This window comes from Cherax quadricarinatus, chromosome 62 (assembly GCF_038502225.1).
Source record: "Cherax quadricarinatus isolate ZL_2023a chromosome 62, ASM3850222v1, whole genome shotgun sequence".
Lineage (NCBI taxonomy): Eukaryota > Metazoa > Arthropoda > Malacostraca > Decapoda > Parastacidae > Cherax > Cherax quadricarinatus.
Genome location: NC_091353.1, coordinates 11,505,249 through 11,532,562, shown reverse-complemented (window position 1 = coordinate 11,532,562; position 27,314 = coordinate 11,505,249). Strand labels below are relative to the sequence as shown.

General features: G+C 35.2%; 1 protein-coding gene across 4 annotated transcripts in view; it reads left to right on the top strand.

Moving 5' to 3' along the window:
• The window catches only part of LOC128687294 (protein bric-a-brac 2), a 273,407-nt gene that overhangs the window by 230,021 nt on the left and 16,072 nt on the right, over positions 1-27,314 (top strand). Inside the window, exon 6 of one of the 4 annotated variants that reach the window (XM_070098439.1) lies at positions 1,735-3,125. The exons of the other annotated variants lie outside the window; for them this stretch is intronic. Within the exon in view, the coding sequence (XP_069954540.1) occupies positions 1,735-2,085 (351 nt within the window). The 3' untranslated portion in view covers positions 2,086-3,125. Of the gene's footprint in view, positions 1-1,734; positions 3,126-27,314 lie in introns of those variants that run through there. 4 annotated transcript variants of the gene reach the window in all.

The window sequence follows — 27,314 nt, the reverse complement described above, 5'->3', positions numbered from 1 at the left end:
ACCAAAACATTGTCTAAGTAGCATTAACAACTTGTGGGCCAGTCGTGACTTGATTATGGTTCGTGCTTAACTAAAATATTGTCCAGTTAGCAATAACAACTTGTGGTTCGGTTGTGAATGTTGCAGTCATGGTGGTGTTAGTTATTGCTGAACTAGTGCCACGGTGATTTTGTTGCTTGTTAGTTGTTGCAGCCATGGTATTGTAGGTTGTGAATTGTTGCAGAAACAGTATTGTGGGTTGTGAATGTTGCAGCCACAGTATTGTGGGCTAGTTGTGAATGTTGCAGGCATGGTATTGTATGTTTCTTGTGAATTGTTGCAGCCACTGTATTGTGGGTTATTTGTGAATTGTTGCAGCCATGGTATTGTGGGTTACTTGTGAATTGTTGCAGCCTCTGTATTGTGGGTTATTTGTGAATTGTTGCAGCCACGGTATTGTGGGTTACTTGTGAATTGTTGCAGCCACTGTATTGTGGATTACTTGTGAATTGTTGCAACCACAGTATTGTGGATTACTTGTGAATTGTTGCAGCCACGGTATTGTGGGTTACATGTGAATTGTTGCAGCCACGGTATTGTGCGTTACTTGTGAATTGTTGCAGCCACGGTATTGTGGGTTACTTGTGAATTGTTGCAGTCATGGTTTTGTGGATTGTGAATTGTTGCAGTCATGGTTTTGTGGATTGTGAATTGTTGCAGCTACAGAATTGTAGGTTACTTGTGAATTGTTGCAGCCACAGTATTGTGGGTTACTTGTGAATTGTGAATTGTTCCAGGTACAACATTGTAGACTCAGGTGTTGAATCCACAATATTGTGGGTTGTGAATTGTTACAGTCACAGTATTGTGACTTTTTATTATTCATAATGTTATTGTTTGTTATTTGATCTTGAGCTGGGATTTTTAGCTTGGGGTTTACAACTGTAGCTCATTATTATTATTATTGTTATTTTTTATCATTTTTTAAGAAAACAGCCGTCTCTCACTGAGGCAGGGTGACTCTAAAAAGAAGAAACATTTTCACCATCATTCACTCCATCACTGTCTTGCAGAGGGGCGCCGATACTACAGTTCAAAACTGCAAACATCGGCTGCCTCTCACCAAAGCAGGACCTATAAAAAGAAAACACCTTCTCCATCATTCATTGAGAGGTGTGCCAACGTCACACTTCAGCTTATTCTTTGACTGCAGCTTCCCCACAAACAAGTGAAATTGCTGCCTTAATGACCCTTATGCACTCATAGGATTTAGATCTAACAATCCATCCACTGTACCTTTGATATACCTTTGATGAGTTCCAAGAGTTTTTCTATCAAACTGTGTACAGCCTCTCCTCACTTAGCGACGTACTCGTTTACCGACGACTCAGACTTATGATGAGTTCTCTGACCAGTATGCATACCTAAATAATGTATATTAGAGCTGATTTCGTCTATTCTTTTTATTACAATATATAGTACACTACTGTGTAAATATTTAAAAATATACTAAAAATGTTATAAATGGTGCAAAGGTGACATTAAAACAATATCAAAGATGGTTGACACAAACCCACCACCATTGTATTATGCTCCTTGCTTAGTGATGAATTCGTTTACCAATGTGGTCTTAGGAACGGAACTCTGTCGTTAAGTGAGGAGAGGCTGTACAGACCACAAGCCTTTTGTTATACAAGCAGATATCTTTTTAAATTCTAAGTTCAGCCTCTGACTGGATCATTTCTTCACTCACAGGACGTCCTTAAGTTCGAGCTTCAAGAGAGGCAGATACACTACAGCAGCGAGGAACAACGCCAACGATATAAAAAGTACGAGACCACCAGACGCTCCAGGAATTTTGTCGAGAGTTGGAGAATAGAATTTGAGTGGGTCTGTTACGACACCACGAAGAGAGTTATGACATGTAAAACCTGCCTCAAGTATGGCACCGAAGATGACAAGAAGTCGAGATTTGTCTCTGGGAATACTAATTTCAAACGTTTATCGCTCGTTAGACACCAGCAGAGCCAGATACACCGCCGCTGTGAGGCACGACGCATTGCTGACCTGAACCTCTGCGTTTCGACTGCAACTATGGGGATTTGAATTTAGAAATTTAGCATGTTAATCCGAGATTTTTGAAAATATAATTACATGAAGGGAATAGTAGTGCTTTATGATTGAGCTAACTATACAGGTGCTCCTCGACTTACGATGGGGTTATGTTCCGTTGAACCCGTCTTGAGTTGAAAATATCGTAAGTTGACTATGACTACGATATGTTAAATAAATAAGTAAACAAATAACTACTGTCACTTAATAAGTAAATAAACAAATAAATACTGTAACTAAATACCAGTATTGAAAAGTAAATAAATATTACAGATTACAGACTTCCTGCCTTCATGCTGGGTAATTATCATGAGTTTCATCTCCAAAGTAATTGCTTTTGCACCATCGCAAAGTTGAAATATTGTAAATCGAACCATCGTAAGTCGAGGATCACCTGTATGTTAATTTGAGAGATCAGTGTTTGAAGCAACGATGTTTAAGAGACAGTGTTGAAACTGATATTTCAAGAGTTTTCATGGAGTACTGGGGACTATATGGGGGATTTCAATCACCTCTGTACTAAAATATTTTCCATGTGAGTCTTAGTTTTTTGTACTCTGGATGACGCTGGGAAATGTTTGTTTTGTTGGAAGCAAACACAGGTGTTAAGTTTAGTGGATGATGCCAACACATGTTTGTTGAAGGTTGTAGGAAGCAAAAACAGGTGTTGTGTTTCAGGGATGATAACATCACATGTTTAAGGTTATAAGAAGGAAGCACAGGTGTTATGCTTTAGGGATGATAACACATGTTTAAAGTTATATGAAGGAAGCACAGGTGTTGTGTTTCATAGATGATACCAACACGTTTAAGGCTATAAGGAGTAAACACACGTGACATGACAATTTACTACACTGTAAAAGAATTTTTTCAACAAATATTTCAACCTTTGTCTTACATATTTTTTTCTGCTGAACCTTTTTGTTATAATATATTCTCTTAGTTGTGGAAATTAATAAATATTTAATAATGTAAAGAAATGGCAATGGAAATTACTCGTATGTAATATATTTTGAAATAAAAATGGAATTTAACTTTTATTTATTTGTATATGTCCTTTTTCATGAGATTGCATTTATGGCCAAGGGTGAGCACTAAACCTATAAGGGTTATTCAGCATCTGGAGGAGTGGGAGGTAATTGGGTTTGATCCAAGGAAATGATTAATGCCCTTCACTAGCATCAAGGTATCTCCCCCATCCCTTCCCCTCGAACCTCTTCTTGAATGGCAGCAAATTATATGTTACCACAGTACTTTGTTCCCAAGAGGAGTGATGGTATTCTTCCTCAAGCATTGCCTCAATCACTGCCTGAGTTGCTGCCTCAGTCATTGTCTCAGCTGCTATTTCATGAACCTTGGGGATAGGTTGAAATATGGTCCACACTGTTTATCACAAGGCATGTTCGCCAGGAATAATCATGAGAATAATGGTACAAGATATGTACCAACACAATAGGAACAGAAAGACAAATGCACTATGATGTGATCCTTTATTAACAATGTAACACCTACACAGTGGGCATTATCAAATCAGTAAAGGATATTACTGCATGCTGCATTTCTGTGTCTTTTTTTATGAATGTATCACATACAGATAAGTCTTGATTAGTGTGAATAATGAATCTTGTGAAGTTGTCACACTACCCAGATTTGCACTTTGAATTACAGTGGGACCCCAGTATCCGCTGGTCCTGTATCTGCGATTTCAGTTATCCGTGGTTTACCATGACCCTAAAAGTAACCCTTAATTTTGCTTAATAATGTTCAAAGGGCAAAAGTAGTGATGGTGGAAGTTCTACAAAGTCTAAGAGAAGTCATGAAGTGCTTCCCATCAGTGAAAAAGTGATAATTATCCACTTATTATGTTTAATTTATCAATTCAACTTCATCATAGGTATGTATGTAAATGAAAAATGACTTATAGGGTTCGTAACTATCCGCAGTTTTGGTATCCACGGCAGGTCCTTGGAACGTATCCCCCACAGATACGGGGATCCTACTGTATGTGTAATTTTTGTGCATGACTGAATTGTTTGGGGAAGAAGCTTACATTAATTAATTTCACACTAAATTGAAATCTGCACTACTCAAACTCATGACAAACAGCTTTTCTATGGAAAATCATTTCTTGTTTTTCTTCCCTGAATTTCACTAACTGGAATGAAGTCAACTTTCTTATAAAGCTCTTCTATATATAGTGACTTTTTTTTTTTTTTTTTTTTTGGCAAATTGAAAAAGTGCATCCAAAATTTAATAGCATGAACTGTGAAGGCCTTTCCATGTGCTGTTCAGTTTTGGATGCATTCTGAAGGAGGGGTGGAGATATGCTGCAGTTTTTAAAATACAGTGGACCCCCGGTTAACGATATTTTTTCATTCCAGAAGTATGTTCAGGTGCCAGTACTGACCGAATTTGTTCCCATAAGGAATATCGTGAAGTAGATTAGTCCATTTCAGACCCCCAAACATACACGTACAAACGTACTTACATAAATACACTTACATAATTGGTCGCATTGGGAGGTGATCGTTAAGCGGGGGTCCACTGTATAGTATCATCATGCCTCTTGGCAAGACAGTGGTGGAGTGAGTGATGATGAAAGTGTTTCTTATTTTTTGGGGTCCCTGCCTTGGTGGGAAGCAGCTGATGTTTTAAAAAAGTGCACTATATAGAGGAGCTTTATAAGACAGCTGACAGTATTTTTGATGTCCATAAAACGTTTTTGATTTAGTAGAGTAAATACAGTACTTTCTCATCCTTTCCTGTGGTGCTTGCATATTTTTTCTTTCTTATACAACACACAAGTAAGGTCATGTTTGATGTGTCAGTTCCAGAATGAGGGCGAGTGTTCGGCCAGTGTAGGCAAGCGAACAGGACGACGCAAGAAGCTAACGGAGAGCGAGCGTCGGAAGCTGCTGGAGCTTGCCAAGGCCAATCCTAACGTGTCATCTGAGGTGCTCAGAAAGCTCTTCGTCCAGCACCTGCACATGGACATTAGCTCACGCACCATCCGGCGGGAACTCATACAAGCTGGGCTGCAGACATTCCGCTCGTCCTGCTATGCGCATTTAACACGTAACGTAGCACCCAGCGTGCACTCAGGTGCAGTGAGTGCACCGCATGATGCTCAGAGTGGCCACCTCACCAGACTCTGAATATAGCTACCGCTCTGTACAGTACTGTGTCTTAAATTCATAGATTGGATGAACTGCAACTTAATTTCCTAACTTTCCAACAAGAATGGACTGAAAATTTCAATGAAGTTTCCTCTCTAAATTTTGGGTCAAATGAGAATTGTTCCAACTATAGTTTTTGTGACTTTCTTTATTTTGTTATTTGGCAGGCATAACATTGCCGCATAAATATTATTTATTTTCAAGCTAGATCACTCGCACACATACTATGTATTAAATCTCAACATGATATAACCCACTTCAGGGCTGCAGTGACTGATGATGCATACAAGACCAATAATAATAAAAAAATAACAATAATAATAATTATGATAATACTTCATGGTACTGTAATGCCTTTGGCTTCCACCATACACTGTTTGGCCCATTTCTTCAATTGTGGCTTCAGTTCAGGAGGTTTCCAACTTGCAAAACTCCCCCAGGTTACGCACATCAACATTTACGGATGCTTCATGACTGGATTGAAGTAGAGGCCTATTTGGGAGGAGTGTTACTCACAGGAGGCCAGCCTGTGTAAAACCTCAGCATAAAGAGTGGGGATATTCCACCTTTCACCTACATTTGCTGACACTTATGGTCAGTGATGTGGAATATATTTTGGATATGGGAAAACCATACCACAGACGGGGATAGAACCCGCGATCAGAGTCATAAATCTCCAGACTGATGCGCTAGCCACTGGGCCAGCTGGCTACAACAAGATTCGTCCAACTAAGTATATTTATACACAATAGGAAGGTTAGCATAAGCGCCACTGTGACCACAAATGCAAGTTTTTACAGACTAATCTCCTGCCAGCACTGGCAGGAGATTTGTCTGTAAAAATTTGCATTTGTGGTCACAGTGGTGCCTATGCTAACCTTCCTATGGTGTATAAATATACCTAGTTGGACAAATCTTGTTGTAGCCAGCTGGCCCAGTGGCTAGTGCATCGGTCTGGAGTTTTATGACTCTCTGATCATGGGTTCTATCCCCATCTGTGGTATGGCGTGTTTGCAATCATGTCACTATGATTTCATGAGTCATGGATATGAGTAAACAGTGGCATAAGCTGACAAGTGAGAATAACAACACTGGTAGCAGAGAATCCTGTAATATGACATTCTGCACAATGATAGTAGGCTTTATCGAGTATTTTTTCATGTTTGGCCTTGGGACACATGGTATTACAAATTCAAGTTCAAAATTGATTCCCACATGATACATTGTTTTTACAGAAATGGGTGACACTTGATAATGCATGTAAAAAGCCCATGGTTATGCAAAGCATTTCAGGTAACTCAAGACTACAATGGCAATAAACATTATATATATATATATATATATATATATATATATATATATATATATATATATACACAGTGGACCCCCGGTTTACGATCAGCTCCCAATGCGACCAATTATGTAAGTGTATTTATGTAAGTGTGTTTGTACGTGCATGTTTGGGGGTCTGAAATGGACTAATCTAATTCACAATATTCCTTATGGGAACAAATTCGGTCAGTACTGGCACCTGAACATACTTCTCGAATGAAATAATATCATAAACCAGGGGTCCACTGTATATATATATATATATATATATATATATATATATATTATATATATATATATATATATATATATATATATGTATGTATGTATTGTATGTATACAGTGGAACCCCGAATTTCGTACAGCTCCCAACTCGAACAATTATGTAGGTTTATTATTGTAAGTGCTTTTGTAAGTGTATTTTTGGGGGTCTGAAACGGACTAATCTAGTTTACATTATTATTGTATTTCTTATGGGAACAAATTCGTTCGGTAATTGCACTCAAACAGCCTTCTGGAATGAATTATGGCCGAAACTCGGGGTACCACTTTATATATACTTTCTTAGCATAGCATACATACATACATACAGAGGTACAAAAAAATACAGGTAAGAGCAGCATGTTGGCCGTCTCCCACCGAGGCAGGGTGACCCACCAAGGCAGGGTGACCCAAAAAGAAAGAAAATCCCCAAAAAGAAAATACTTTCATCATCATAAAACACTTTCACCTCACTCGCACATAATCACTGTTTTTGCAGAGGTGCTCATAATACAGGTCTCCCTCAACATTCACGTTTTCAGCTTTCGCGGGCTTCACACATTCGCGAATTCCCAACCGCCAAATTCCCAGCCACCAAATTCCCAGCCGCCAAATCATATTCAAGTTTCCCGCCACCTGCGAGTCCCTACTACCCTCCCTCCGAACCCCGCAACTGGCAGCCAGCCCTCCCACCACTCGGTGTGGTGAGTGTTTTGTTTGTTCATTATTTGCTATTAAACTACAGTATAAATAATGTAAACACATTCATGACTGCATATTGGAATGGCTATTTGGACAGGTATTGGACGGTGACATCATGTGTTTACTCTTGAACACAGCAAAGAATCAAACATTTCTGCTACTGCTAATAATAACAATAGTAATAATAATAATAATAATACGATATAATTGAAGAAGGAAATTGTACAAAAATACGAGGGAGTGGTTGACACATCGTCAGTGTGACTTTGTTTATGCTAGAGTGAACATTAGTCTCCGTACTCTTCCAAACATTTCACAATAATTCATTGTGTTTGGTGCTTGTAGATTGAGTGTGACTGGAGTGGTAGAGGCAGTGGTAGAGGTGATAGAGGCAGTGGTAGAGGCAGTGGTAGAGGCAGTGGTAGAGGCAGTGGTAAAGGCAGTGGTAGAGGCAGTGGTAGAGGCAGTGATAGAGGCAGTGGTAGAGGCAGTGGTAGAGGCAGTGATAGAGGCAGTGATATTTACTAACATATATGTTATAAATAATAATAGTACATTATGAATAACATTTATTATTATTATTATAAATGTTATTAATATTAACATGTACTATTATTATTTATAACTTACGTATATGTTAGTAAATACCACTGCCTCACCCACTGCCTCTATCACTGCCTCTATCACTACCTCTATCACTGCCTCAACCGCTGAATTATTGTGAAATGTTTGGAAGAGCAGGGAGACTCATGTTCACTCCAGCATAAACAAAGCCACACTGACGATGTGTCAACCACTCCCTCGTATTTTTGTACAATTTCCTTCTTCAATTACAGGTCTCCCTCAACATTCACGTTTTCAACTTTCGCGGGCTTCACACATTCGCGAATTCCCAACCGCCAAATTCCCAACCACCAAATTCCCAGCCACCAAATTCCCAGCCGCCAAATATTTAAGTTTCCCGCCACCTGCGAGTCCCTACTACCCTCCCTCCGACCCCTGCAACTGGCAGCCAGCCCTCCCACCACTCAGTGTGGTGAGTGTTTTGTTTGTTCATTATTTGCTATTAAACTACAGTATAAATAATGTAAACACATTCATGACTGCATATTGGAATGGCTATTTGGACAGGTATTGGAAGGTGACATCATGTGTTTACTCTTGAACACTGCAAAGAATTAAACATTTCTGCTACTGCTAATAATAACAATAGTAATAATAATAATAATAATAATAATAAATATAATATAATTGAAGAAGGAAATTGTACAAAAATACGAGGGAGTGGTTGACACATCGTCAGTGTGACTTTGTTTATGCTGGAGTGAACATTAGTCTCCATGCTCTTCCAAACATTTCACAATAATTCATTGTGTTTGGTTCTTGTAGATTGAGTGTGACTGGAGTGGTAGAGGCAGTGATTGAGGCAATGGTATTTAATAACATACATGTTAATAATAATACATGTTGTTAATAATATGTACTATTATTATTTATAACATATATGTTATTAAATACATACATGTTAATAATAATACATGTTATTAATAATAACATGCACTATTATTATTTATAACATATATGTTATTAAATACCACTGCCTCAACCTCTGAATTATTGTGAAATGTTTGGAAGAGCATGGAGACTAATGTTCACTCCAGCATAAACAAAGTCACACTGACGATGTGTCAACCACTCCCTCGTATTTTTGTACAATTTCCTTCTTCAATTATATTATATTTATTATTATTATTATTATTATTATTATTATTATTATTACTATTGTTATTATTAGCAATAGCAGAAATGTTCGATTCTTTGCTGTGTTCAAGAGTAAACACATGATGTCACCATCTAATACCTTTCCTAATAGCCATTCCAATATGCAGTCATGAATGGGTTTACATTATTTATACTGTAGTTTAATAGCAAATAATGAACAAACAAAACACTCACCACACAGTGGTGGGAGGGCTGGCTGCCAGTTGCAGGGGTCGGAGGGAGGGTAGTAGGGACTCGCAGTGGTGGAGGCAGTGGTATTTAATAACATACATGTTATTAACATACATGTTATTAAATAACATACGTTATTAAAGCATAACATGTATATATTTAGTACAATTTACGACGTTTTCATGTATTTTATAATTATTCATGGTTCAACAAGTTAAGGAAGCAGTATTGTAATATATTTCCCTACAATATATTGGGGCACCAAACATTCACGGTTTTTCAACATTCGCGAGGCTCTTCTTCCACTAACCCTCGCGAATGTTGAGGGAGACCTGAATATCGTATTATTATTATTATTATTATTATTATTATTATTATTATTACTATTACCATTGTTATTATTAGCAGTAGCAGAAATGTTTGATTCTTTGCTGTGTTCAAGAGTAAACACATGATGTCACTGTCCAATACCTGTTCAAATAGCCATTCCAATATGCAGTCATGAATGTGTTTACATTATTTATACTGTAGTTTAATAGCAAATAATGAACAAACAAAACACTCACCACACTGAGTGGTGGGAGGGCTGGCTGCCAGTTGAGGGGGTCGGAGGGAGGGTAGTAGGGACTCGCATTGGTTGAGGAAGTGGTGGAGGCAGTGGTGGAGTCTGTGGTATTTTATAACATACATGTTATTAAAGCATAACATGTATATATTTAGTACAACTTACGACGTTTTCATGTATTTTATGATTGTTCATGGTTCAACAAGTTAAGCAGTATTGTATTATATTTCCCTACAATATATTGGGGCACCAAACATTCACGGTTTTTCAACTTCGCAAGGATCTTGATCCCCTAACCCTCGCGAATGTTGAGGGACACCTGTACAACAGTTTAGAAGCATATATGTATAAAGATACACAACATATCCCTCCAAACTGCCAATATCCCAAACCCCTCCTTGAAAGTGCAGGCATTGTATTTCCCATTTTCAGGACTCAAGTCTGGCTATATAAAAATAACCAGTTTCCCTGAATCCCTTCACTAAATATTACCCTGCTCACACTCCAACAGATCGTCAGGTCCCAAATACCATTCGTCTCCATTCACTCCTATCTAACATGCTCACGCACGCTTGCTGGAACTCCAAGCCCGTCGCCCACAAATCATCCTGTACCTCCTCCCTCCAACCTTTTCGAGGATGACCCCTACCCCGCCTTCCTTCCCCTACAGATTTATATGCTCTCCATGTCATTCTACTTTGATCCATTCTCTCTAAATGACCAACCCACCTCAACAACCCCTCTTCAGCCCTCTGACTAATACTTTTATTAACTCCACATCTTCTCCTAATTTCCACACTCCAAATTTTCTGCATAATATTTACACCACACATTGCCCTTAGGCCATCTCCACTGCCTCAAACCGTCTCCTCGCTGAAGCATTTACAACCCAAGCTTAACACCCATATAAGAGTATTGGTACCACTATACTTTCATACATTCCCTTCTTTGCCTCCATAGATAACGTTTTTTTCCTCCACATATACCTGAATGCACCGCTCACCTTCTTTCCTTCATCAATTCTATGATTAACCTCATCCTTCATAAATCCACATGTTGACACGTCAACTCCCAAATATCTGAAAACATTCACTTCTTCCATACTCCTCCTCTCCAATTTGATATCCAATTTTTCTTTAAATCATTTGATACCCTCATCACTTTACTCTTTTCTATGTTCACTTTCAACTTTCTACCTTTGCACACACTCCCAAACTCGTCCACTAACCTTCGCAATTTTTCTTTAGAATCTCCCATAAGCACAGTATCATCAGCAAAAAGTAACTGTGTCAATTCCCATTTTGTATTTGATTCCCCATAATTTAATCCCACCCCTCTCCCGAACACCCTAGCATTTACTTCTTTTGCAACCCCATCTATAAATATATTTAACAACTGTGGTGACATTACACATCCCTGTCTAAGACCTACTTTTACCAGGAAGTAGTCTCCCTCTCTTCTACACACCCTAACCCTAGCCTCTCCCAGTCTATCATCTGCTCTCCTTTTGCACTCTCTCACCACTCTCTTCACCTTTCTTTTACTCTCCATATTCTCTGGTCTTCTTATAACACTTCTGCTTTGTAAAAACCTCTCATAAGCTACCTTTTTCTCTTTTATCACACTCTTTACTTCATTCCACCAATCACTCCTCTTTCCTCCTGCACCCACCCTCCTATAACCACAAACTTCTGCCCCACATTCTAATACTGCATTTTTAAAACTATTCCAACCCTCTTCAACCCCCCCCCCCCACTACTCATACTTGCACCAGCCCACCTTTCTGCCAACAGTTGCTTATATCTCACCCGAACTTCCTTGTCCCTTAGTTTATACACTTTCACCTCTCTCTTACTTGTTGTTCCCATTTTCCACTTGTCCCATCTACCTCTTACTCTAACTGTAGCTACAACTAAATAATGATCCGATATATCAGTTGCCCCTCTATAAATATGAAATATAAGTTAGAAGTATTCCAGGGAGACTTGACCTAGTGACCCAACATGCTTTAACTCCCGATGTTCCTACTTGGGCACCAAGTATATATTTATATATATTATATTTATATAAAGACATTCAATGTATACTCAGTAAAATTGATTCAGTGAGTACAGTGGACCCCCGGTTTACGAAGCCATCGGTATCCGATAAATCCGGTATCCGAAGCATTATATCGCAAAAAATTTGCCTCGGTTCCCGTTACAAAACCCGGTATGCGATACGATTCGTACGAGACGTGTCCAGTGTTTACAAGCCAGCCAGTGTGCACGCATCTAAGGATACATTCGGTACATTCTATATTATCCATATTTTCACTGTTTTTGGTGCTTGTTTCTGCAAAATAAGTCACCATGGGCCCCAAGAAAGCTTCTAGTGCCAACCCATCGAGACCAAGGGTGTTAATGACTATTGAAATTAAGGAAATGTGTGCAAAGTGGCTTGAAGTGCAAACCTTTTTTGATGAAAATCACTCTGACACAGCTACTGCAAGCCGTGTTGGCAACCTGTACACTGACAATGTTGTAAACCATTTTAGGAAAGTCATAAAGGAACGAGAGGTACAGGCCTCTATGGACAGATATGTTGTGCAACAGAAGTCCAATGACTCTCAAGCTGGTCCTAGTGGCATTAAAAGAAGAAAGGAAGTAACCCCACAAAAGGACTTGCTACCCCAAGTCCTAATGGAGGGGGATTCTCCTTCTAAACATTAAAAACTTCGACACTCTCCCCTCCTTTCATCCCATCAATCATCACCAGATCTTCATTAAAGGTAAGTGTCAATTATTCTATTGTGATTATTCTAATGCTATTATTGTTATTGTAATTATTATATTGCATTAAACTTAATATATCATGTGGTAAAAGTTTTTTTCATACTTTTGGGTGTCTTGCACAGATTAATTTGATATCCATTATTTCTTATGGGGAATATTGATTCGCTTTCCGATAATTTTGGTTTACGATGAGCTCTCAGGAACGGATTAATATCATGAACCGGGGGTCCACTGTATATAATGAATGTATAAGTAGATTAAATATATCATTGTACATAATTATAAGAAAAAAATATTTGGGTTATAGTCTACTAAGTTTATAGGTACAATTTTTTTTTTTTTTTTTACATTAGATGGCATTCAATTCAAGAACTTGAATTTTAAAAGCAGCAGTTATTCCAAGTAACGTTTCATATTCTAATTTCTAAAAATAAATTTCTTCTAGGAAAAATAACTAAATCAAGACTGTTAAGGGATCCTCCGCTTCCACTGTCTTCATTGCATTTCATTATCTATATGGACTGCAAAAATATGGGAAAATTACTTTTGTTATTTCTGTTACATAAAGTGAATTAGTACAACAATTGCAGGTTGATAATAATAGTGTGAATTTTATAATGTTGAAAAGGGTATGAGTGTAAATGCTCAGTTTACTCTTTTGCTTTGCAATTGCAATGAAAACAATATAACACCCTTACAAACGTGATATTGAGAAACCATTTAACGTTTTCCAACCTCTGGGCTGTAACACGATCATGTGTGGAACGTGGACATACTTCTTTTTTTTTTTTTCAACAAACAGGCCATCTACCAAGGCAGGGTGACTAAAAAGACAAACTAAAGTGTCTCTTCTTAAATTTAGTAATTTATACAGGAGAAGGGGTTACTAGCTTCTTGCTCCCAGCATTATACTTCATGTTATTATTATTTAAAAAAATATATACTGTAATTTGAGAAACCAAGAACACAACTCATTTGTAAATTTTAACCCTTTGACTGTCGCAACCCCCAATCCTGAGGTGTCTCCTGGTGTTGCAAAATTTAAAAAAAAAAAAATTATTTTTTCTTATGAAATGATAGAGAATCTTTTCCCGATTGTAATGACACCAAAATAACGAAATTTGATGGAAAACTGACGGAATTATGCTCTCGCGAAGTTAGCGACCTCGGCGCTGTTTACAAATCGGCGATTTCGCACACTTTGAGCCCTATTTTCGGGTAATTTCATTGTTTCAGTCGCCCAAACTCATAGCTATTTCTTTAGAACTTCATTTTTTCTATCGATTGAGCACAAGAAACTGCCCATTTACTGATTTCAACTACCTAATAATGTGGTCAGAAATTTGCAATTTGGCCAATTTCACGAAAACTAAAAAATATGACAATTTCAAAATAAGGTCCAGAATGAACAATGCAGACATTCCTGGCTCTAAAATAACGTTTTCTTTGTTCATCAGTCACGTCTCCAGGCCCCTCTGATATTACTCTTGCTTTCTATTTTGAATTTTTATTCAAACAAAAAATATTAGACTTACTATTATGCAGACTACTGCAATGCTGTAATAACTGTATAAATAACATCAACCCATTCATGACTGCATATTAGAATGGCTAGTTGGACATTTATTGGAAAATGGCATCATTTGTTTACTTTTGAACATTGGTAAAAATCAAACATTTCCCCTACTTTGAGCTCCATTTCTAGGTTCTTTTTATAGTAAAATCAATCAAAAACACCGCTATTTCTGTAAAATGTTTTCCATTCTATCAAATGAGACCAAGAAAACGAGAATACAACCATAAATACTATACGAAAATAGACCACAAAGTCGGCATTTTAATTAAAAAAAACGGTCGGAGTTTTTGTTTTCTCATTATGCACTGCGTGCTCCAGGATTTTTTTTATATGGTGCACACTGACCACACAGACCCATTCTCTCACATGTGGGCCTACCAGCTTTCTCCTGCTTGATTTGAAGCCGCTAGAATTTATGAGTATATATACGTCAAACACGGCACCTCGTAAAACGTATATATACGGCCGCGACAGTCAAAGGGTTAATGACCTGTTTGTGACTGTGAAAAGTTGCACCAAATCTTGTGTGGCTCATCACAACTGTTTATCCCTTCATGTAGGACTATTATACCCTTCATGTAGGACTATTATATCCTTCATGTAGGACTATTATAACCTTCATGTAGGGCTATTATATCCTTCATGTAGAACTATTATATCCTTCATGTAGGTCTATTATAACCTTCATGTAGGACTATTATATCCTTCATGTAGGTCTATTATAACCTTCATGTAGGACTATTATATCCTTCATGTAGGACTATTATATCCTTCATGTACGTCTATTATAACCTTCATGTAGGACTATTATAACCTTCATGTAGGACTATTATATCCTTCATGTAGGACTATTATATCCTTCATGTAGGTCTATTATAACCTTCATGTAGGACTATTATATCCTTCATGTAGGTCTATTATAACCTTCATGTAGGACTATTATATCCTTCATGTAGGACTATTATATCCTTCATGTAGGTCTATTATAACCTTCATGTAGGACTATTATACCCTTCATGTAGGACTATTATATCCTTCATGTAGGACTATTATAACCTTCATGTAGGACTATTATATCCTTCATGTAGGACTATTATATCCTTCATGTAGGACTATTATATCCTTCATGTAGGTATATTATAACCTTCATGTAGGACTATTATATCCTTCATGTAGGACTATTATAACCTTCATGTAGGACTATTATAACCTTCATGTAGGACTATTATATCCTTCATGTAGGACTATTATATCCTTCATGTAGGACTATTATATCCTTCATGTAGGACTATTATAACCTTCATGTAGGACTATTATATCCTTCATGTAGGACTATTATATCCTTCATGTAGGACTATTATAACCTTCATGTAGGACTATTATATCCTTCACGTAGGACTATTATATCCTTCATGTAGAACTATTATATCCTTCATGTAGGTCTATTATAACCTTCATGTAGGACTATTATAACCTTCATGTAGGACTATTATAACCTTCATGTAGGACTATTATATCCTTCATGTAGGTCTATTATAACCTTCATGTAGGACTATTAAATCCTTCATGTAGGACTATTATATCCTTCATGTAGGTCTATTATAACCTTCATGTAGGACTATTATATCCTTCATGTAGGTCTATTATAACCTTCATGTAGGACTATTATATCCTTCATGTAGGACTATTACATCCTTCATGTAGGACTATTATATCCTTCATGTAGGACTATTATATCCTTCATGTAGGTCTATTATAACCTTCATGTAGGACTATTATATCCTTCATGTAGGACCATTATAACCTTCATGTAGGACTATTATATCCTTCATGTAGGACTTTTATATCCTTCATGTAGGACTATTATAACCTTCATGTAGGACTATTATAACGTTCATGTAGGACTATTACATCCTTCATGTAGGACTATTATAACCTTCATGTAGGTCTATTATAACCTTCATGTAGGACTATTATAACCTTCATGTAGGACTATTATAACCTTCATGTAGGACTATTATAACCTTCATGTAGGACTATTATATCCTTCATGTAGGACTTTTATATCCTTCATGTAGGACTATTATAACCTTAATGCAGGTCTATTATAACCTTCATGTAGGACTATTATAACCTTCATGTAGGACTATTATAACCTTCATGTAGGACTATTATAACCTTCATGTAGGACTATTATAACCTTCATGTAGGTCTATTATAACCTTCATGTAGGACTATTATAACCTTCATGTAGGACTATTATATCCTTCATGTAGGACTATTATAACCTTCATGTAGGACTATTATAACCTTCATGTAGGACTATTATAACCTTCATGTAGGACTATTATAACCTTCATGTAGGACTATTATAACCTTCATGTAGGACTATTATAACCTTCATGTAGGTCTATTATAACCTTCATGTAGGACTATTATAACCTTCATGTAGGTCTATTATAACCTTCATGTAGGTCTATTATAACCTTCATGTAGGTCTATTATAACCTTCATGTAGGACTATTATAACCTTCATGTAGGTCTATTATAACCTTCATGTAGGTCTATTATAACCTTCATGTAGGTCTATTATAACCTTCATGTAGGTCTATTATAACCTTCATGTAGGACTATTATATCCTTCATGTAGGTCTATTATAACCTTCATGTAGGACTATTATATCCTTCATGTAGGACTATTATATCCTTCATGTACGTCTATTATAACCTTCATGTAGGACTATTATAACCTTCATGTAGGACTATTATATCCTTCATGTAGGACTATTATATCCTTCATGTAGGTCTATTATAACCTTCATGTAGGACTATTATATCCTTCATGTAGGTCTATTATAACCTTCATGTAGGACTATTATATCCTTCATGTAGGACTATTATATCCTTCATGTAGGTCTATTATAACCTTCATGTAGGACTATTATACCCTTCATGTAGGACTATTATATCCTTCATGTAGGACTATTATAACCTTCATGTAGGACTATTATATCCTTCATGTAGGACTATTATATCCTTCATGTAGGACTATTATATCCTTCATGTAGGTATATTATAACCTTCATGTAGGACTATTATATCCTTCATGTAGGACTATTATAACCTTCATGTAGGACTATTATAACCTTCATGTAGGACTATTATATCCTTCATGTAGGACTATTATATCCTTCATGTAGGACTATTATATCCTTCATGTAGGACTATTATAACCTTCATGTAGGACTATTATATCCTTCATGTAGGACTATTATATCCTTCATGTAGGACTATTATAACCTTCATGTAGGACTATTATATCCTTCACGTAGGACTATTATATCCTTCATGTAGAACTATTATATCCTTCATGTAGGTCTATTATAACCTTCATGTAGGACTATTATAACCTTCATGTAGGACTATTATAACCTTCATGTAGGACTATTATATCCTTCATGTAGGTCTATTATAACCTTCATGTAGGACTATTAAATCCTTCATGTAGGACTATTATATCCTTCATGTAGGTCTATTATAACCTTCATGTAGGACTATTATATCCTTCATGTAGGTCTATTATAACCTTCATGTAGGACTATTATATCCTTCATGTAGGACTATTACATCCTTCATGTAGGACTATTATATCCTTCATGTAGGACTATTATATCCTTCATGTAGGTCTATTATAACCTTCATGTAGGACTATTATATCCTTCATGTAGGACCATTATAACCTTCATGTAGGACTATTATATCCTTCATGTAGGACTTTTATATCCTTCATGTAGGACTATTATAACCTTCATGTAGGACTATTATAACGTTCATGTAGGACTATTACATCCTTCATGTAGGACTATTATAACCTTCATGTAGGTCTATTATAACCTTCATGTAGGACTATTATAACCTTCATGTAGGACTATTATAACCTTCATGTAGGACTATTATAACCTTCATGTAGGACTATTATATCCTTCATGTAGGACTTTTATATCCTTCATGTAGGACTATTATAACCTTAATGCAGGTCTATTATAACCTTCATGTAGGACTATTATAACCTTCATGTAGGACTATTATAACCTTCATGTAGGACTATTATAACCTTCATGTAGGACTATTATAACCTTCATGTAGGTCTATTATAACCTTCATGTAGGACTATTATAACCTTCATGTAGGACTATTATATCCTTCATGTAGGACTATTATAACCTTCATGTAGGACTATTATAACCTTCATGTAGGACTATTATAACCTTCATGTAGGACTATTATAACCTTCATGTAGGACTATTATAACCTTCATGTAGGACTATTATAACCTTCATGTAGGTCTATTATAACCTTCATGTAGGACTATTATAACCTTCATGTAGGTCTATTATAACCTTCATGTAGGTCTATTATAACCTTCATGTAGGTCTATTATAACCTTCATGTAGGACTATTATAACCTTCATGTAGGTCTATTATAACCTTCATGTAGGTCTATTATAACCTTCATGTAGGTCTATTATAACCTTCATGTAGGTCTATTATAACCTTCATGTAGGACTATTATAACATTCATGTAGGTCTTTTATAACCTTCATGTAGGTCTATTATAACCTTCATGTAGGACTATTATAACCTTCATGTAGGACTATTATAACCTTCATGTAGGTCTATTATAACCTTCATGTAGGACTATTATAACCTTCATGTAGGTCTATTATAACCTTCATGTAGGTCTACTATAACCTTCATGTAGGTCTATTATAACCTTCATGTAGGTCTATTATAACCTTCATGTAGGACTATTATATCCTTCATGTAGGACTATTATAACCTTCATGTAGGACTATTATAACTTTCATGTAGGACTATTATAACCTTCATGTAGGTCTATTATAACCTTCATGTAGGACTATTATAACCTTCATGTAGGACTATTATAACCTTCATGTAGGTCTATTATAACCTTCATGTAGGACTATTATAACCTTCATGTAGGACTATTATATCCTTCATGTAGGACTATTATAACCTTCATGTAGGTCTATTATAACCTTCATGTAGGACTATTATAACCTTCATGTAGGTCTATTATAACCTTCATGTAGGACTATTATAACCTTCATGTAGGTCTATTATAACCTTCATGTAGGACTATTATATCCTTCATGTAGGACTATTATATCCTTCATGTAGGACTATTATATCCTTCATGTAGGACTATTATATCCTTCATGTAGGACTATTATATCCTTCATGTAGGACTATTATATCCTTCATGTAGGACTATTATATCCTTCATGTAGGACTATTATATCCTTCATGTAGGACTATTATAACCTTCATGTAGGACTATTATAACTTTCATGTAGGACTATTATAACCTTCATGTAGGTCTATTATAACCTTCATGTAGGACTATTATAACCTTCATGTAGGACTATTATAACCTTCATGTAGGACTATTATAACCTTCATGTAGGTCTATTATAACCTTCATGTAGGTCTATTATAACCTTCATGTAGGACTATTATAACCTTCATGTAGGTCTATTATAACCTTCATGTAGGTCTATTATAACCTTCATGTAGGTCTCTTATAACCTTCATGTAGGAGTATTATAACCTTCATGTAGGACTATTATAACCTTCATGTAGGTCTATTATAACCTTCATGTAGGACTATTATAACCTTCATGTAGGACTATTATAACCTTCATGTAGGACTATTATAACCTTCATGTAGGTCTATTATAACCTTCATGTAGGTCTATTATAACCTTCATGTAGGACTATTATAACCTTCATGTAGGACTATTATAACCTTCATGTAGGACTATTATAACCTTCATGTACTTCTATTATAACCTTCATGTAGGTCTATTATAACCTTCATGTAGGACTATTATAACCTTCATGTAGGTCTATTATAACCTTCATGTAGGTCTATTATAACCTTCATGTAGGTCTATTATAACCTTCATGTAGGTCTATTATAACCTTCATGTAGGTCTATTATAACCTTCATGTAGGTCTATTATAACCTTCATGTAGGTCTATTATAACCTTCATGTAGGTCTATTATAACCTTCATGTAGGTCTCTTATAACCTTCATGTAGGTCTATTATAACCTTCATGTAGGTCTATTATAACCTTCATGTAGGTCTATTATAACCTTCATGTAGGTCTATTATAACCTTCATGTAGGTCTATTATAACCTTCATGTAGGTCTATTATAACCTTCATGTAGGTCTATTATAACCTTCATGCAGGTCTATTATAACCTTCATGTAGGTCTATTATAACCTTCATGTAGGTCTATTATAACCTTCATGTAGGACTATTATAACCTTCATGTAGGACTATTATAACCTTCATGTAGGTCTATTATAACCTTCATGTAGGTCTATTATAACCTTCATGTAGGACTATGATAACCTTCATGTAGGTCTATTATAACCTTCATGTAGGACTATTATAACCTTCATGTAGGTCTATTATAACCTTCATGTAGGACTATTATAACCTTCATGTAGGTCTATTATAACCTTCATGTAGGTCTATTATAACCTTCATGTAGGACTATTATAACCTTCATGTAGGACTATTATAACCTTCATGTATGTCTATTATAACCTTCATGTAGGTCTATTATAACCTTCATGTAGGACTATTATAACCCTCATGTAGGTCTATTATAACCTTCATGTAGGACTATTATAACCATGTAGGACTATTATAACCTTCATGTAGGACTATTATAACCTTCATGTTGGACTATTATAACCTTCATGTAGGTCTATTATAACCTTCATGTAGGACTATTATAACCTTCATGTAGGACTATTATAACCTTCATGTAGGTCTATTATAACCTTCATGTAGGTCTATTATAACCTTCATGTAGGACTATTATAACCTTCATGTAGGACTATTATAACCTTCATGTAGGACTATTATAACCTTCATGTAGGACTATTATAACCTTCATGTAGGTCTATTATAACCTTCATGTAGGACTATTATAACCTTCATGTAGGTCTATTATAACCTTCATGTAGGACTATTATAACCTTCATGTAGGTCTATTATAGCCTTCATGTAGGACTATTATAACCTTCATGTAGGACTATTATAACCTTCATGTAGGACTATTATAACCTTCATGTAGGTCTATTATAAGCTTCATGTAGGACTATTATAACCTTCATGTAGGACTAATATAACCTTCATGTAGGACTATTATAACCTTCATGTAGGACTATTATATCCTTCATGTAGGTCTATTATAACCTTCATGTAGGACTATTATAACCTTCATGTAGGACTAATATAACCTTCATGTAGGACTATTATAACCTTCATGTAGGACTATTATAACCTTCATGTAGGTCTATTATAACCTTCATGTAGGACTATTATAACCTTCATGTAGGTCTATTATAGCCTTCATGTAGGACTATTATAACCTTCATGTAGGACTATTATAACCTTCATGTAGGACTATTATAACCTTCATGTAGGTCTATTATAACCTTCATGTAGGACTATTATAACCTTCATGTAGGATTATTATAACCTTCATGTAGGTCTATTATAACCTTCATGTAGGTCTATTATAACCTTCATGTAGGACTATTATAACCATGTAGGTCTATTATAACCTTCATGTAGGACTATTATAACCTTCATGTAGGACTATTATAACCTTCATGTAGGATTATTATAACCTTCATGTAGGTCTATTATAACCTTCATGTAGGTCTATTATAACCTTCATGTAGGACTATTATAACCATGTAGGTCTATTATAACCTTCATGTAGGACTATTATAACCTTCATTTAGGTCTATTATAACCTTCATGTAGGTCTACTATAAACTTTATGTAGGACTATTATAACCATGTAGGTCTATTATAACCTTCATGTAGGACTATTATAACCTTTATGTAGGACTATTATAACCTTCATGTAGGACTATTATAACCTTCATGTAGGTCTATTATAACCTTCATGTAGGACTATTATAACCTTCATGTAGGTCTATTATAACCTTCATGTAGGTCTACTATAACCTTTATGTAGGTCCATTATAACCTTCATGTAGGACTATTATAACCTTCATGTAGGACTATTATAACCTTCATGTAGGACTATTATAACCTTCATGTAGGACTATTATAACCTTCATGTAGGTCTATTATAACCTTCATGTAGGACTATTATAACCTTTATGTAGGACTATTATAATCTTCATGTAGGACTATTATAACCTTCATGTAGGACTATTATAACCTTCATGTAGGTCTATTATAACCTTCATGTAGGTCTGTTATAACCTTCATATAGGTCTATTATAACCTTCATGTAGGACTATTATAACCTTCATGTAGGTCTATTATAACCTTCATGTAGGTCTATTATAACCTTCATGTAGGTCTATTATAACCTTCATGTAGGACTATTATAACCTTCATGTAGATCTATTATAACCTTCATGTAGGTCTATTATAACCTTCATGTAGGACTATTATAACCTTCATGTAGGACTATTATAACCTTCATGTAGGTCTATTATAACCTTCATGTAGGTCTATTATAAACTTTATGTAGGACTATTATAACCATGTAGGTCTATTATAACCTTCATGTAGGACTATTATAACCTTTATGTAGGACTATTATAACCTTCATGTAGGACTGTTATAACCTTCATGTAGGTCTATTATAACCTTCATGTAGGACTATTATAACCTTCATGTAGGTCTATTATAACCTTCATGTAGGTCTATTATAACCTTCATGTAGGTCTATTATAACCTTTATGTAGGTCTATTATAACCTTCATGTAGGACTATTATAACCTTCATGTAGGACTATTATAACCTTCATGTAGGACTATTATAACCTTCATGTAGGACTATTATAACCTTCATGTAGGACTATTATAACCTTCATGTAGGACTATTATAACCTTCATGTAGGTCTATTATAACCTTCATGTAGGTCTATTATAACCTTCATGTAGGTCTATTATAACCTTCATGTAGGTGTATTATAACCTTCATGTAGGTCTATTATAACCTTCATGTAGGTCTATTATAACCTTCATGTAGGACTATTATAACCTTCATGTAGGTCTATTATAACCTTCATGTAGGACTATTATAACCATGTAGGTCTATTATAACCTTCATATAGGACTATTATAACCTTTATGTAGGTCTATTATAACCTTCATGTAGGACTATTATAACCTTTATGTAGGTCTATTATAACCTTCATGTAGGACTATTATAACCTTTATGTAGGACTATTATAACCTTCATGTAGGACTATTATAACCTTCATGTAGGACTATTATAACCTTCATGTAGGTCTTTTATAACCTTCATGTAGGACTATTATAACCTTCATGTAGGACTATTATAACCTTCATGTAGGACTATTATAACCTTCATGTAGGTCTATTATAACCTTCATGTAGGACTATTATAACCTTTATGTAGGTCTATTATAACCTTCATGTAGGACTATTATAACCTTTATGTAGGACTATTATAACCTTTATGTAGGTCTATTATAACCTTCATGTAGGACTATTATAACCTTCATGTAGGACTATTATAACCTTCATGTAGGACTATTATAACCTTCATGTAGGACTATTATAACCTTCATGTAGGTCTATTATAACCTTCATGTAGGACTATTATAACCTTTATGTAGGTCTATTATAACCTTCATGTAGGACTATTATAACCATGTAGATCTATTATAACCTTCATGTAGGACTACTTTAACCTTCATGTAGGTCTATTATAACCTTCATGTAGGAATATTATAACCTTCATGTAGGACTATTATAACCTTCATGTAGGTCTATTATAACCTTCATGTAGGTCTATTATAACCTTCATGTAGGACTATTATAACCTTCATGTAGGACTATTATAACCTTCATGTAGGACTATTATAACCTTCATGTAGGACTATTATAACCTTCATGTAGGTCTATTATAACCTTCATGTAGGACTATTATAACCTTCATGTAGGACTGTTATAACCTTCATGTAGGACTATTATAACCTTCATGTAGGTCTATTGTAACCTTCATGTAGGTCTATTATAACCTTCATGTAGGTCTATTATAACCTTCATGTAGGTTTATTATAACCTTCATGTAGGTCTATTATAACCTTCATGTAGGTCTATTATAACCTTCATGTAGGTCTATTATAACCTTCATGTAGGACTATTATAACCTTTATGTAGGTCTATTATAACCTTCATGTAGGTCTATTATAACCTTCATGTAGGACTATTATAACCTTTATGTAGGTCTATTATAACCTTCATGTAGGACTATTATAACCTTCATGTAGGTCTATTATAACCTTCATGTAGGACTATTATAACCTTTATGTAGGTCTATTATAACCTTCATGTAGGTCTATTATAACCTTCATGTAGGACTATTATAACCTTTATGTAGGTCTATTATAACCTTCATGTAGGTCTATTATAACCTTCATGTAGGACTATTATAACCTTTATGTAGGTCTATTATAACCTTCATATAGGACTATTATAACCATGTAGGTCTATTATAACCTTCATGTAGGACTATTATAACCTTCGTGTAGGTCTATTATAACCTTCATGTAGGACTATTATAACCTTTATGTAGGTCTATTATAACCTTCATGTAGGACTATTATAACCTTCATGTAGGTCTATTATAACCTTCATGTAGGTCTATTATAACCTTCATGTAGGACTATTATAACCTTCATGTAGGTCTATTATAACCTTCATGTAGATCCATTATAACCTTCATGTAGGACTATTATAACCTTCATGTAGGTCTATTATAACCTTCATGTAGGACTATTATAACCTTCATGTAGGTCTATTATAACCTTCATGTAGGTCTATTATAAGTTTCACGTAGGTCTATTATAACCTTCATGTAGGACTATTATAACCTTAATGTAGGTATATTATATCCTTCATGTAGGTCTATTATAACCTTCATGTAGGAATATTATAACCTTCATGTAGGTCTATTATAACCTTCATGTAGGTCTATTATAACCTTTATGTAGGTCTATTATAACCTTCATGTAGGACTATTATAACCTTTATGTAGGTCTATTATAACCTTCATGTAGGACTATTATAACCTTAATGTAGGACTATTATAACCTTCATGTAGGTCTATTATATCCTTCATGTAGGACTATTATAACCTTCATGTAGGACTATTATAACCTTAATGTAGGACTATTATAACCTTCATGTAGGTCTATTATAACCTTCATGTAGGACTATTATAACCTTCATGTAGGTCTATTATAACCTTCATGTAGGACTATTATAACCTTCATGTAGGTCTATTATAACCTTCATGTAGGTCTATTATAACCTTCATGTAGGTCTATTATAACCTTCATGTAGGACTATTATAACCTTCATGTAGGACTATTCTATCCTTCATGTAAGACTATTCTATCCTTCATGTAAGACTATTATATCCTTCATGTAGGACTATTATATCCTTCATGTAAGACTATTCTATCCTTCATGTAGGACTATTATATCCTTCATGTAGGACTATTATAACCTTAATGTAGGACTATTATAACCTTCATGTAGGTCTATTATAACCTTCATGTAGGACTATTATATCCTTCATGTAGGACTATTATAACCTTCATGTAGGACTATTATAACCTTCATGTAGGTCTATTATAACCTTCATGTAGGACTATTATAACCTTAATGTAGGACTATTATAACCTTCATGTAAGACTATTCTATCCTTCATGTAGGACTATTATATCCTTCATGTAAGACTATTATATCCTTCATGTAGGACTATTATAACCTTCATGTAAGACTATTATATCCTTCATGTAGGACTATTATATCCTTCATGTAAGACTATTATATCCTTCATGTAGGACTATTATAACCTTCATATAGGACTATTATAACCTTAATGTAGGACTATTATAACCTTCATGTAGGTCTATTATAACCTTCATGTAGGTCTATTATAACCTTCATGTAGGACTATTATAACCTTCATGTAGGACTATTCTATCCTTCATGTAAGACTATTCTATCCTTCATGTAAGACTATTCTATCCTTCATGTAAGACTATTATATCCTTCATGTAGGACTATTATATCCTTCATGTAAGACTATTATATCCTTCATGTAGGACTATTATAACCTTCATGTAAGACTATTATATCCTTCATGTAGGACTATTATATCCTTCATGTAAGACTATTATATCCTTCATGTAGGACTATTATAACCTTCATGTAGGACTATTATAACCTTAATGTAGGACTATTATAACCTTCATGTAGGTCTATTATAACCTTCATGTAGGTCTATTATAACCTTCATGTAGGACTATTATAACCTTCATGTAGGACTATTCTATCCTTCATGTAAGACTATTCTATCCTTCATGTAAGACTATTCTATCCTTCATGTAAGACTATTATATCCTTCATGTAGGACTATTATATCCTTCATGTAAGACTATTATATCCTTCATGTAGGACTATTATATCCTTCATGTAGGACTTTTTCAAGTTTGTGGGAAGTACAGTGGACCCCCGGTTAACGATAGTTTTTCATTCCACTAGTATGTTCAGGTGCCAGTACTGACCGAATTTGTTCCCATAAGGAATATTGTGAAGTAGATTTGTCCATTTCAGACCCCCAAACATGCACGTACAAATGCACTTACATAAATACACTTACATAATTGGTCGCATTGTGAGGTGATTGTTAAGCGGGGGTCCACTGTAATTAATCAGACCAAGAGCAACATCACTCCAGTGTCCCAGA